At 35.7% G+C, this 13921-nt stretch overlaps 3 protein-coding genes across 3 annotated transcripts; 1 reads left to right on the top strand and 2 right to left on the bottom strand.

Moving 5' to 3' along the window:
• Positions 1-2197: 2197 nt before the first annotated feature.
• On the top strand, positions 2198-4010 carry LOC113852258 (pectinesterase/pectinesterase inhibitor-like). The gene is made up of 2 exons (XM_027482496.1): positions 2198-2843; positions 3220-4010. The coding sequence occupies exons 1-2, from the start codon at positions 2198-2200 to the stop codon at positions 4008-4010; spliced, it is 1437 nt and encodes a 478-aa protein (XP_027338297.1).
• A 1167-nt stretch (positions 4011-5177) lies between these two features.
• On the bottom strand, positions 5178-10308 carry LOC113868549 (condensin-2 complex subunit H2). The gene is made up of 11 exons (XM_027504224.1): positions 9877-10308; positions 9676-9775; positions 8326-8432; positions 7811-7953; positions 7311-7731; positions 7037-7212; positions 6803-6961; positions 6603-6701; positions 6113-6214; positions 5877-6035; positions 5178-5735 (listed from the first exon to the last, which is right to left on the bottom strand). Exons 1-11 carry the CDS (start codon positions 10064-10066, stop codon positions 5370-5372), a joined length of 2022 nt encoding a protein of 673 aa, XP_027360025.1. The 5' UTR covers positions 10067-10308; the 3' UTR covers positions 5178-5369.
• Positions 10309-11315: 1007 nt separating this feature from the next.
• Positions 11316-13443, bottom strand: LOC113852257 (pectinesterase/pectinesterase inhibitor-like). Its single transcript, XM_027482495.1, has 2 exons — positions 12483-13443; positions 11316-12106 (listed from the first exon to the last, which is right to left on the bottom strand). The coding sequence occupies exons 1-2, from the start codon at positions 13438-13440 to the stop codon at positions 11316-11318; spliced, it is 1749 nt and encodes a 582-aa protein (XP_027338296.1). The 5' UTR covers positions 13441-13443.
• Between the last annotated feature and the right edge of the window lie 478 nt (positions 13444-13921).

The following is a 13921-nucleotide window of genomic DNA, read 5'->3' as shown; positions in this document are numbered from 1 at the left end:
TTCACAAAGCCAGAAAGAGCTTGAATCAATCTTTTTTAAAATTTGATTTAACCTGTAAGCCTAAAGAAAATTTTATTTTGTAATATATTTTTTAATAAATTAAAAAAATTATCTTTAAATTTGTTAGTAAGTTTAAACTTGTATAAATTATTAATCCCAAGTCTTTAAATAAAATAAAATATATAAATTTATATTGACTTATAAGAGGTTAAAGTGTTGTCACTTAGCAACAGAAGGAATAGTATGAAAGGAAAAAAAAAAGAAGTAAATTTTATTTTTAATTTTTGTGTTTTATTAACCTCAAACTTTAAAGGATAAGTATTCACAAATAGAAATTTTTTTATAAAAAAAATATATAATTATTGTATTGAAATTATAAAAGTACAATAAATATTTTTTTAATAAAATTTTATTATTATTAATTGTTTATCATTACCTTAAGGGTTGAGGTTAACAAAATTTATAATTTTTTTAACAAATTTTAAATATTAAAATAAAGTAAAAAATGTGCAAAGTAAATACTTTTCACATAATTAAAGAGAGATGATAAGAAATTAATAGTATAATGATAAAAATAAAATAAATTTTACATTGATTGAAAATAATATCTAATAAATACTTAAATAACTAATTTAATTATATATGTATTATTACTTTTTTTTAGGTATGATGAAAATAAAACTTATAAAAATATTTTGTTCTAAAAACTGAATGAATGATTTATTTTAATATGAATTTATACTTGATGATATAAATTTTTTAATATAGTTCTGTAATATTAATTTCTAAAGTTTGATATTTTCATTTGAATAGTTTTATTTTGAATTATTTTACTAATGTTTTGGCATGGGTCCACTTACGGCCGTACATCGGGGTTGTCTTATCCATTCCACCACAGGAATTTTCAACTCGCATTCCTCACTCACTGCATGACACCACCTCACTCTCCAATGTTTCGTTTGCCGCAGGTGGATATTGTCCCTACCACAGGAGTACTGAGCCCGCAATGTATATTACTCTTATAATACATGATTTTATTATTTTTTCAAAAATGTAAGTATGATCTATTTAGTGTGCGATACCAGTTAATGACGTTGTAAAAATCACTCCATGCATGTAAATTTTTAATAATTAATTTTACTTTTTTGGTACAAAGCCGAAGTGAAACACGATCTTGTAGCTGCTCATAATAGAATTGCACTGTTTAAAGTAAATAACAAAACTTACGTTGGCAACCATTTGATGATTTTTCTTTGGTTTAATTTGATTGCTGTCATGTGTTGTGTAAATATGTTGATCACATTTCGTTCAACGAATAACAACACGATACCTAAGTTAATATAACGATATAAACACAATAACGGAACAACAGTAAAATTCAAATGCCATGCATGCACACGCACACGTCAAGAACTGATATTGTCACTGAAGTCCATGATTCAAGGAGCCCTTCTGGAGTATATACCCTTTTTAACCATCGTTTTCCCTAAAAATTAAATGCCCAAAATTAGCGAAATGACAAATATATTTTAGTCGATATTGTACACCAAGTTTAGGAGTTAGGTGACGTGCCTGGATGTACATTGCATGGACATGACAAATTAATACACTCCGTTTCATAAGTGATTCCCAACCAATTCCCTTCAAGATAACGGAGATGATTTTGCATATAATTTAGTACGTATATAAATACAATCATGATGACCACAACTTGATCAGAAGCACAATACCCAGAAGGAAAAAAAAGTCTTAAACAATACTATTCTATATTCTTTTTCATTTTTGTTTAGAAAAAGAGAAAAAAAAAAGTTTTAGTTTAGAACTGCACGCATAGAGGGATATGGCCGAAGAAAAAAATGGCAAGGAACAACAGAATAAATATGCCATGGTTGGCATCTCTTCCGTCCTCCTTGTGGCTATGGTGGCTGCCGTGGCTGTTAGCTTAACCCACAGAGGCGCAACCTTAGATGGAAACGATCACCTCCATAGTTCTCAAAGGACCAACGTGGACATTCTTTGCCAACCAACACAGTACCAAGAAACCTGCAAGAAAAGCCTCGAAAAATCATCTGAAACCGCAAACATGAAAGAGCTCATAAAAACCGCGTTCAATGCCACAGCTATTGAGCTTTTAAACCACATAAACAACTCCACCCTCTATCAAGAGTTGGCCAAGGACAACATGACAAGACAAGCCATGGATATTTGTAAAGAAGTGTTGGATTATGCTGTTGATGGCATTCATAAATCTGTCGACACTTTGGACAAGTTTGAGTTAAGCAAGGTGAGTGAGTTTGCTTATGATCTCAAGGTTTGGCTCACTGGGTCACTCTCTCACCAACAAACTTGTTTGGATGGTTTTGTGAACACAACCACAAATGCTGGGGAGACTATGGCTAAGGTTATGAACACTTCTTTGGAACTTAGTAGCAATGCTGTGGATATAGTCAATGGGGCTTCTGAGTTTTTCAAGGAACTTAACCTTACCACAAAGGGTAATAGGAAGCTTCTCTCTCTTGTTGGTGGTGGTTTTCCTTCGTGGGTTAGTGAAGGGCAACGAAGCCTTCTCGAAGTTGGGCCTGGAGATGTTAAGCCCAATGTGCTTGTGGCCCAAGATGGGAGTGGCCAGTTTAAAACACTCGCTGATGCTCTCAAAACTGTTCCCCCAAACAATGCACAGCCGTTTGTGATTTATGTCAAAGCTGGTGTGTACAATGAGATTGTGAATGTGGCCAAGGAAATGACCCATGTCACTGTTATTGGAGATGGTCCCACTAAGACCATTTTCACCGGTAGCTTGAACTATGTCGATGGTTTCCTAGTTTACAACACAGCTACCTTCGGTAAGTCCCGCAGAACTCAGTATTGAACATTAATTGCAGTTGGAGAGTATAAACTTCAAAATTTTCTTTAATTAGAAAAACCATTATTTACTTAACAATTAAAAATACCTTGAGTTTATCTCTATTAATATAAGCTTTATCTAATGACAGTTAAATTACTTATATAAACAATATTACATATCTACACTGACAATATAATATCACATTCACATACAAGCCTCTCAATATGAAAACATATAGTATTAATACTATAATGTTTGAAAAATCCTTAATATTTATAATAACAGCTTAATTTAAGCCACACAAAAGAAACAATCCTATTTCTTAACTTCATTTTTGTTAATACATGATTTTTCTAAAACCCATACTACTGCAGGCGTTAATGGTGACTATTTCATTGGCAAGAACATTGGTTTCGAGAACACAGCAGGATCGGAGAAGCGGCAAGCAGTGGCACTTCGAGTGACCACAGACCACGCCGCATTCTACAATTGTAAAATTGATGGGTTCGAAAACAGCCTCTACGCCCAATCGCAACGTCAATTCTACCGCGATTGCACAATCAGTGGCACAGTTGACTTTGTCTTTGGGGATGCATTTGGAGTCTTCCAAAATTGCAATCTAACGGTGAGAAAACCTTTGGATAACCAGCGGTGCACCGTCACAGCAAGCGGGAGAACAACACCGAACAGCCCCAGCGCCCTCGTGTTCCAAAGTTGCCACTTCACGGGAGATGCTGACGTGGCAACATTGACCCCCAAAATAGCGTACCTTGGAAGGCCTTGGAAGCCTTACTCTAAGGTTGTCATCATCGACTCTCTGATTGACAACATATTTTCCCCCGAAGGATACATCGCATGGATGGGAAGGGCGTTTATGGACACGTGTACGTTTTTTGAGTACAATAACAAAGGTGCTGGTGCTGACACGTCAGCAAGAGTTAAGTGGCCAGGTGTTAGGACCATAAGTTCTGTTGAAGCAGGGGATTATTATCCTGGGAGATTCTTTCAACTTGCTAATTCAACCGAACGTGATGCTTGGATCGTTGATTCTGGGGTACCCTACTCCCTTGGCCCCATTGTGACTGTGACTGCCCAAGCCCAAGCCCAAGCCCAAAGTCCTATACCCACTGTGTTAGTAAAAGGAGAAAGCAAAACGCATGCTTGACATTCTCATGCATCTGTTGAGAAAGTCAAGATAGAGACACGATGGAAAGAGACAAATGGAAAATATAATGAAAATGTGATGCAAAAGACAGACTCAAAATTGAAAGAATAATGGAATGTAAAAAATTGAAAATTTTAAAGTTGGGAAACTATTTGTTCACTCTTAAAGTTATGTACGAGAAAATAAATGTAAAAATATTATTACTCTATTAGAGTTTATGTATGTTTGATTTAATTTATATTAGTAAGTTTTTCCTTTTCTTCATTTTAAAGTATGATTAAATTAAAATAAATTTAATTAAGATAAATTGATTGGCAGAATGCAATATTCAATAATAAATATTATAATTTTTTTATTTACATGCATTTTTTTCATTTAAGGTTCACTGTGACTTGAACTTAAAATTTCAGATTAACCAGAATAACTCTTCTAGGTTAATTTACGTGTTAAATTCATTTTTTTAATATTAAAAATAAAAGTGATTTAGAAAGTAACAAAAGGCTAAGATTTAACTTAAATCAACTGTCATAAAGCTAATTATAATGAAATAGAACTATAGAAGTTAACCGTACCTGCATGTGAAAAGTATAAAGCTTTTTAAAAAATTCCAATACTCTTTAAAACACATACTGGCAAATGAAGTTTGTGTTTTTAATTGGTGAAAGTAATTCTTAATTTAGAGTAAAATGTTTGAATAATGTAATCATCAAATTTTGACCTGATCTTTTACTATTTAATAACAGGAGGAAAAGAACACGGAGGAATAAGATTAATGAAGACAATTTAGTGATTAATAAAAAAAATTAATAAAGTTAACGTAATTAAAAAATTACTTAATTGAATCACATTTAGAGCTTATTTGAATTCTAGTTCAATCAACGGAGAGGAGTTTTACAAGAAAAATCAACAGTTATAAATGAAGGGGCAAGAATTTCAGTACAAATTCAACAGATATTTTTTTTTTTTTCCAATTCTTACAATGTAGACTGATCTCCGTTTTTATACAGGATCAAATGCACAATTAGCTTGCAATCACAAATTCTAGCAACAAACTGATGGCGGGTGTAGGAAGGATACGTGAAGTTTTATAGAATCAAGATATTGGGCATGAAGCATGAACAGAAGTGATTACATTGATTAGAATTCATATTCGTAGTGTTACATGGCGATATTATTACACCAATATGTTAATAAAGTCAACAGCAATAATGATACAGGTGAAAACGGATGAATGTTAGTATTTAGCGAGAACTAGAAGTGAAATGGTTTCATAGCTTAACTAAGACATCTAGCAAATGTCTTCAATCATTTTGGGGCAGTGTGGAATAAGCTGTGCTAATATCAACATTGTCACCCTGCTTAATGTTGGTTAACTGGTTCAACATACTGAGATCTACGCCTTCTCTTGGCTTCGGGAGAGAATTTTATGGCACTCGCCTTTCCAAGCTTTACAGAAAACTTACAATTTGCTGGTGGTGACAACCCTGTTTGACCATGTTTCCTAGAAGATGTGGGAGATTTTTCTCTTTTAGTTTTGTTCTTGTTACCTTTTATAGATGGCTTTTTTGTTGGAGACTTGGCTCTCTCTTTTGACAAATGAAGTTGCACGTTCTCCCGTTTCTTATCATGCTTAAGGAGCCTAACATGAAAGGGATCCACAGATGTGTAGCAGATAGACTCCCCATCAACTCCATTTCTCTGTAGATTGACTTCTCCATTGTTCACCTGGAAATTTGTAGAACTCACATGACACATCGAACTAATGATTTGTTGATAATCTAGTCAATTGGACTCTTCAACGTCCAACCTCATAACATGAAGTACAAGTTCTAGAAATGCACTGGACACTGCTAACAAGGGAATTACCAGTTGAAGAAGAGAAGAAAAACTTCGGGCCACATCATACTTCTCTTGACCCTTGACCAAATCTGAAAAGGAAAGGACACCACTACTGCTTGCTTCGAGGGATAGTTTGTCGAGAATTCTCTCACCATAGTCTTGGATATCAAATGGCGGGTGTGATTCCTATCATACCAAAACAGTCCAGTCAGTACAAACCACTCAAAAGATGGAGAGGATGGACGCCCAAAAGATGAATTCACCTGTTCTTCCAAGTTGTTATCAATTCTTTGTTTCCATGTTGAAACCCTTGCAGCCATTTCAGTTTGCTTTTCAGTTTCAGCAATGCTTGCTAGCAGAGCATTCTAGATAAGGAAAAATGGTTACCAACCATGCAACAATATGTAATCATTTTAGTGAAAGATATACATACTAGTGCAAGGAAGACAGAAATCATACAGAGCTAAGACTCTGGAACTCTTGTGTTCCTTAACGGACCGAATACATAATTATATACACTGTTTGATTGATGTTTGTAATTCATTTAAGTGAATTATCATCCGTTTCACTTCTCCAGACAACCGTAAGTATATGCTTTACAGAACTTAAATTTCTCCCGGTAAAGTTAGGGGTTTGGTAAAATAAATTTATGAATACAGGAAAGTGGGGAGGTTGACACATGACAAGCACCTTTATAGCAGATTTTTATAATAGATAAATAACTAATTCAATACAAGATGATGACACTCTTACCAGGTGAGAGCGGCACAGATCTTCCAAACTAGCCTGAGAATCTGGACATTCAAGATCTACAGCTTCATCAGCCTTGGTATGGGCATCATCAATTTCATGCTGTTAATTCAAGTAAATATTCAAATCATATTAGTTTCAAATAAGTTATTAGAATATATAAATAGTCAAATTATTGCAGGTCCTTTTTCCCAAGTCCTAACCTCTTTACTGCAAGGAAGTAGATCTTCATCCGTACAGGCATTGTCTGGCATATCAAATTCAGGATTTCCACCATCAAAGTCGTTGTCATCATTGTCAGCTTCAGAGTTAAAAAAAGTACCACTGGTTTCATTCACCTCATTAATCATAGATTGCCTAAGCTGCAATTTACATATCACATATTGTATATAATCAGAAGTCATGTATTGGTAAACAGAAACATCATGAAAAGGTACCTTCTCATATAATGTTAGAGGTTGAGAATCCCTCTGTGGATCGTGAACATGTTGTCGCATCTCCCACATTTCCATGAGCTCTGTACTGATAGGACCATGCAATTTTGCAGGTGGAAACAAGGTCCTCATAGCAACCGGTTGTGTTACATTAAAGCCATTCTTTTTTAAAACTTTCACTGCAGTTACAACAGAAAGAAGAAAGTAGATATGTAAATTACACAATTTACATAAGGCAAGTTGATGAAGAATTTTTTTTTTTTTTGGTGGTGGGGACCTTTTCTGAATGGCTTCACCCTCAAGTTGCCTGGTTCATGAGGATTCAAAGGTTTCCATGGATCATCATTATCAGCATCTGAATTGTCTGAATCCCTAGATGCATCACCCATATTAAATCCAAAGTCATTGTTACCAAGACCATCACAAGTAGGAGTGTTGGGCCGAACATTTTCCTCATCAAATCTACAGTTAAGTTTAGGAGAGAAGTTGGAATTAGCACGCTGACTCTTAGCAGCTGATGATCTATGAGCACTTCCACCAGAACGTCTGGGAGAAAGAAAGCTTTTACGAGTTGAGGTTCCTCTATTAGCACCATTTTGAGTGGTACCAGCTTTGCTGCTCTTCAGAAACTGATTAACGGCAACAGCATCAGATGTGTCCAATAAAATAAAGTCCTGGTACAAATCTGTGGTGGACAACTGCAACAAATCATCATTACATTAGCGAATAAAACTATACAAACATCATCATGCAAACAGCTGCAAGCAATTATCATACCAGATAAGACTCCAATTCCCCTCCATCACCTACAGCATCCAAGCAGTCACCTTCAAGAACAACTAAATTTGCAGGAGGTTTTATAAATAGATCCAAATTCACTTCTTTGCCTGTTGTACCATCCAAGGAAATCTTCTCTTCAACTGCAATACATACAAATATCTAAGTCATCTAGCCATATGAGAAGGGAGAAGCCTAGAATGAGAAACATTCTCAATAAACCTATAGTCATCATATGGAGGCCCAAAGCAGCAAGAACCATTTTTCAGAAAAACATGATGACCCAAATTTTATTTTTTTTAATTTTTTCTGAATCCTCCACCAAATAAGCCCAAAATCTTACCAATTTAAGGAGATTTGTAGATAAATATGCTTCACCCCGGTATAGAACAAATCTATTGTGTTAACCTAATATTTTCTAAATAAACGTTAAAACTAATGATGAAAATAATAAATCCCCTTATGTCATGGTTCTTGTTTGATCATTTAGTCATATTCTCCATTAAATAGAGTACCTGGGACGTCATCTAAGCCCCAGAATTGATCGTTTTCTTCATCAACAATGGCATGGGGACCACATTCTTCTGGTTGGACTGATGACCCATCTATATGATCTTGCTGTCTGCCTCAAAAAAAAAAAACAGTCAGATCAAACAGTTCTATCCACTTATTTAGTTTCCATAAACTGAAATTAAAAAATTGGTCAAAACACATTATTTCCTATTTTATGTCACTTAAAATCTGTTGTTATTTTCGTCAAATATCAATACTCCAAAAAGCTTAAGTTGTTAAGTGAAGGAGCATGGTCGGTTTCATATCTCTAACATGCCCAGCACATAGGGCTCAAAACATGGGCAGTGCATGGGTAACTACTTCATGCTGAAATTCAAACTTTTCATTTAGAAGAATGGAGGTGGAGTTGATCATACTCCTGATCACTTGGTCATAAAGGTCCTGATAACATGTCAGGAATTAGCTCTCCCAAAGCTTCAACTGCTAGGTGAAGGCACGTGATTGGTTTCATAGGTCTTTCAGCCTAACAAGCTCTATTAATAGGATTATTTACAGTCACCTTCCTTCTCATGAAATCACAATTATTGAAAGAAAATCAGTTATCTTTTAAACTTATCCAGCTCCATTGCAGAAGCAAGCTGAGAACATGCAACCTGAAACAATGGTTTACAATTTTATAAAAAGCAAATATTCAGATACGACGTCAATAGACTAGTATAATATGAACTGAACTTACACTTACATACACTTTGGTTGGAAGAGAATGGAGGGGAGGAAAATGAGGTGGCTAAATGCCTAAATCCCTCTCCCACAATATTGGGAAATTATATTTTTCCTCACATTCCTTCCCCTCATTTGAACCAAATAGATGGTTAGAGTCCACCCTCCAAGATTAAGTAACAAGAAAGGAGCCAAGTATCAAAAGACTAATCCATGACACATTGATTGTTTTGTCCTTTTGAAACAAACTATGGTACTTGAGAATCTCCATTTATGAAATATTGATCCCTGGTCATTCATTGCTTGTGTTTGTAGTTTATGCTACATATTATATATTCGATAATTTAACTTGCATTTACCACAAGTGGTATATTAGCTGTTTCAGATAGATAGGAAAGGCACGAACAAACTGTTGCCACTGATATGTAATAAAAAAATGGTGAAGTTCTAACATTGAATCAGGCAATTCTACTTTTTTTTTTCGCGCCTAATACCAATGTTTATTAGTACCAAATGGGAACTTCAAAATGGGCATTGGCCCCTTCATTCTACTTCTCCACCAAACAGGAGAGAGCTGCAGATTATAAAATAAAATGCAGATAAATTCTGAAAATTTAACTCAAAAATCAAACCTTTTCTGAGAAAGATACTCCAAAGCACGTAACACCAACGTGTAGAGATATTCCACCTTCCGACTATACACCTGTATGGAACCCTGAAGCAGCAGAGCAGCTACAATTACCCAGAAACAGTTACTTCAGTTGAAGAATTGAACATAGGGCTTGAACATCAAATTCAATTTTTTAATGGCAAAAGTGTGAAATGTATCAAACCTTCGGCAAAATTTACTGGAATATGGCCTTCTTCTTCTCCGGTAATCTCGCCGGAGCAAATTTTTAGCAGATACTCCTCAAGTTTCTTGGCGAGGTCAACTTCCCAGTTAGATTCTAGGTCACGCTCCGCGTGAACCGCGTGGAAGCCACCGCCGCCACTTCCCCCAGGTTCCGAAGTATCTTTAGTCATATTCAATGGGCAAAATCACTAAGCAAATCATAGTAATGTCAGCAACTTTCGATACCAAGAAACAAAATGGAGAAAAAAAAAACCCTAGGGTTTCAATTTTCCGGCGAGGAGTTAAAGAACTCCGAAAACGGAAAACAGGATTTTAAAATCCCCCAGGAAACGCAAAATGGGGTGTTGACAAGTTCGAAGCTTTGTGGTATGCAGAGAAAATGGCTAGAGCGGCAACCAAGCGAAGAGAGAGAGGGAGATGGTTCGAAGGAGAGAGAAAGACTTTCAAAACTTTTCGATTTGTTTTTCCCGCACAAATCAAAGCTAATTGGGCCTGATCTTTAGCCCAATAAATCACATGATCTCTATATCAAGGATAATGTGACTAAGAAAAATTTATATGTTGACCAAAAAAGATTAAAAACAAACAGTTACATGAAGGAGTAATCTGCAGTTATTTACTTATTTTCTTCCTCTTTTACTTATTTACTCAAGAGTATGATTGGTTTGACATTAGCATTCCTCATAATCACATTTCATTTATTTTAACATGATTGTATAAAAAATATATTAACATTTGGTTATAAATTTGTCCTTAAAATTACCCTGAGTCAATATGATAAATTTAAAAATATGTGTTTTAAAGAGTATTGGAATTTTTTAAAAAGCTTTATACTTTTCACATGCAGGTACGGTTAACTTCTATAGTTCTATTTCATTATAATTAGCTTTATGACAGTTGATTTAAGTTAAATCTTAGCCTTTTGTTACTTTCTAAATCACTTTTATTTTTAATATTAAAAAAATGAATTTAACACGTAAATTAACCTAGAAGAGTTATTCTGGTTAATCTGAAATTTTAAGTTCAAGTCACAGTGAACCTTAAATGAAAAAAATGCATGTAAATAAAAAAATTATAATATTTATTATTGAATATTGCATTCTGCCAATCAATTTATCTTAATTAAATTTATTTTAATTTAATCATACTTTAAAATGAAGAAAAGGAAAAACTTACTAATATAAATTAAATCAAACATACATAAACTCTAATAGAGTAATAATATTTTTACATTTATTTTCTCGTACATAACTTTAAGAGTGAACAAATAGTTTCCCAACTTTAAAATTTTCAATTTTTTACATTCCATTATTCTTTCAATTTTGAGTCTGTCTTTTGCATCACATTTTCATTATATTTTCCATTTGTCTCTTTCCATCGTGTCTCTATCTTGACTTTCTCAACAGATGCATGAGAATGTCAAGCATGCGTTTTGCTTTCTCCTTTTACTAACACAGTGGGTATAGGACTTTGGGCTTGGGCTTGGGCTTGGGCAGTCACAGTCACAATGGGGCCAAGGGAGTAGGGTACCCCAGAATCAACGATCCAAGCATCACGTTCGGTTGAATTAGCAAGTTGAAAGAATCTCCCAGGATAATAATCCCCTGCTTCAACAGAACTTATGGTCCTAACACCTGGCCACTTAACTCTTGCTGACGTGTCAGCACCAGCACCTTTGTTATTGTACTCAAAAAACGTACACGTGTCCATAAACGCCCTTCCCATCCATGCGATGTATCCTTCGGGGGAAAATATGTTGTCAATCAGAGAGTCGATGATGACAACCTTAGAGTAAGGCTTCCAAGGCCTTCCAAGGTACGCTATTTTGGGGGTCAATGTTGCCACGTCAGCATCTCCCGTGAAGTGGCAACTTTGGAACACGAGGGCGCTGGGGCTGTTCGGTGTTGTTCTCCCGCTTGCTGTGACGGTGCACCGCTGGTTATCCAAAGGTTTTCTCACCGTTAGATTGCAATTTTGGAAGACTCCAAATGCATCCCCAAAGACAAAGTCAACTGTGCCACTGATTGTGCAATCGCGGTAGAATTGACGTTGCGATTGGGCGTAGAGGCTGTTTTCGAACCCATCAATTTTACAATTGTAGAATGCGGCGTGGTCTGTGGTCACTCGAAGTGCCACTGCTTGCCGCTTCTCCGATCCTGCTGTGTTCTCGAAACCAATGTTCTTGCCAATGAAATAGTCACCATTAACGCCTGCAGTAGTATGGGTTTTAGAAAAATCATGTATTAACAAAAATGAAGTTAAGAAATAGGATTGTTTCTTTTGTGTGGCTTAAATTAAGCTGTTATTATAAATATTAAGGATTTTTCAAACATTATAGTATTAATACTATATGTTTTCATATTGAGAGGCTTGTATGTGAATGTGATATTATATTGTCAGTGTAGATATGTAATATTGTTTATATAAGTAATTTAACTGTCATTAGATAAAGCTTATATTAATAGAGATAAACTCAAGGTATTTTTAATTGTTAAGTAAATAATGGTTTTTCTAATTAAAGAAAATTTTGAAGTTTATACTCTCCAACTGCAATTAATGTTCAATACTGAGTTCTGCGGGACTTACCGAAGGTAGCTGTGTTGTAAACTAGGAAACCATCGACATAGTTCAAGCTACCGGTGAAAATGGTCTTAGTGGGACCATCTCCAATAACAGTGACATGGGTCATTTCCTTGGCCACATTCACAATCTCATTGTACACACCAGCTTTGACATAAATCACAAACGGCTGTGCATTGTTTGGGGGAACAGTTTTGAGAGCATCAGCGAGTGTTTTAAACTGGCCACTCCCATCTTGGGCCACAAGCACATTGGGCTTAACATCTCCAGGCCCAACTTCGAGAAGGCTTCGTTGCCCTTCACTAACCCACGAAGGAAAACCACCACCAACAAGAGAGAGAAGCTTCCTATTACCCTTTGTGGTAAGGTTAAGTTCCTTGAAAAACTCAGAAGCCCCATTGACTATATCCACAGCATTGCTACTAAGTTCCAAAGAAGTGTTCATAACCTTAGCCATAGTCTCCCCAGCATTTGTGGTTGTGTTCACAAAACCATCCAAACAAGTTTGTTGGTGAGAGAGTGACCCAGTGAGCCAAACCTTGAGATCATAAGCAAACTCACTCACCTTGCTTAACTCAAACTTGTCCAAAGTGTCGACAGATTTATGAATGCCATCAACAGCATAATCCAACACTTCTTTACAAATATCCATGGCTTGTCTTGTCATGTTGTCCTTGGCCAACTCTTGATAGAGGGTGGAGTTGTTTATGTGGTTTAAAAGCTCAATAGCTGTGGCATTGAACGCGGTTTTTATGAGCTCTTTCATGTTTGCGGTTTCAGATGATTTTTCGAGGCTTTTCTTGCAGGTTTCTTGGTACTGTGTTGGTTGGCAAAGAATGTCCACGTTGGTCCTTTGAGAACTATGGAGGTGATCGTTTCCATCTAAGGTTGCGCCTCTGTGGGTTAAGCTAACAGCCACGGCAGCCACCATAGCCACAAGGAGGACGGAAGAGATGCCAACCATGGCATATTTATTCTGTTGTTCCTTGCCATTTTTTTCTTCGGCCATATCCCTCTATGCGTGCAGTTCTAAACTAAAACTTTTTTTTTTCTCTTTTTCTAAACAAAAATGAAAAAGAATATAGAATAGTATTGTTTAAGACTTTTTTTTCCTTCTGGGTATTGTGCTTCTGATCAAGTTGTGGTCATCATGATTGTATTTATATACGTACTAAATTATATGCAAAATCATCTCCGTTATCTTGAAGGGAATTGGTTGGGAATCACTTATGAAACGGAGTGTATTAATTTGTCATGTCCATGCAATGTACATCCAGGCACGTCACCTAACTCCTAAACTTGGTGTACAATATCGACTAAAATATATTTGTCATTTCGCTAATTTTGGGCATTTAATTTTTAGGGAAAACGATGGTTAAAAAGGGTATATACTCCAGAAGGGCTCCTTGAATCATGGACTTCAGTGACAATATCAGTTCTTGACG

The sequence above is a fragment of the Abrus precatorius genome, unplaced genomic scaffold (genome assembly GCF_003935025.1).
Source record: "Abrus precatorius isolate BTA unplaced genomic scaffold, Abrus_2018 Scaffold10, whole genome shotgun sequence".
Lineage (NCBI taxonomy): Eukaryota > Viridiplantae > Streptophyta > Magnoliopsida > Fabales > Fabaceae > Abrus > Abrus precatorius.
This window is presented reverse-complemented; position numbering and strand designations above follow the sequence as displayed.

Bases quoted from the DNA above. Each gene is read 5' to 3' on its own strand.
- LOC113868549 (XM_027504224.1), bottom strand. From the start codon at position 10,066: ATGACTAAAGATACTTCGGAACCTGGGGGAAGTGGCGGCGGTGGCTTC. The intron at 8,433-9,675 runs GTTTGATTTTTG...TTTTTGAGGCAG, and splicing joins GAGTATCTTTCTCAGAAAAG to ACAGCAAGATCATATAGATG. The intron at 6,215-6,602 runs GTAAGAGTGTCA...TTCCTTATCTAG, and splicing joins ATCTGTGCCGCTCTCACCTG to AATGCTCTGCTAGCAAGCAT.
- LOC113852257 (XM_027482495.1), bottom strand. From the start codon at position 13,440: ATGGTTGGCATCTCTTCCGTCCTCCTTGTGGCTATGGTGGCTGCCGTG. The intron at 12,107-12,482 runs GTAAGTCCCGCA...ATACTACTGCAG, and splicing joins TTACAACACAGCTACCTTCG to GCGTTAATGGTGACTATTTC.
- LOC113852258 (XM_027482496.1), top strand. From the start codon at position 2,198: ATGGATATTTGTAAAGAAGTGTTGGATTATGCTGTTGATGGCATTCAT. The intron at 2,844-3,219 runs GTAAGTCCCGCA...ATACTACTGCAG, and splicing joins TTACAACACAGCTACCTTCG to GCGTTAATGGTGACTATTTC.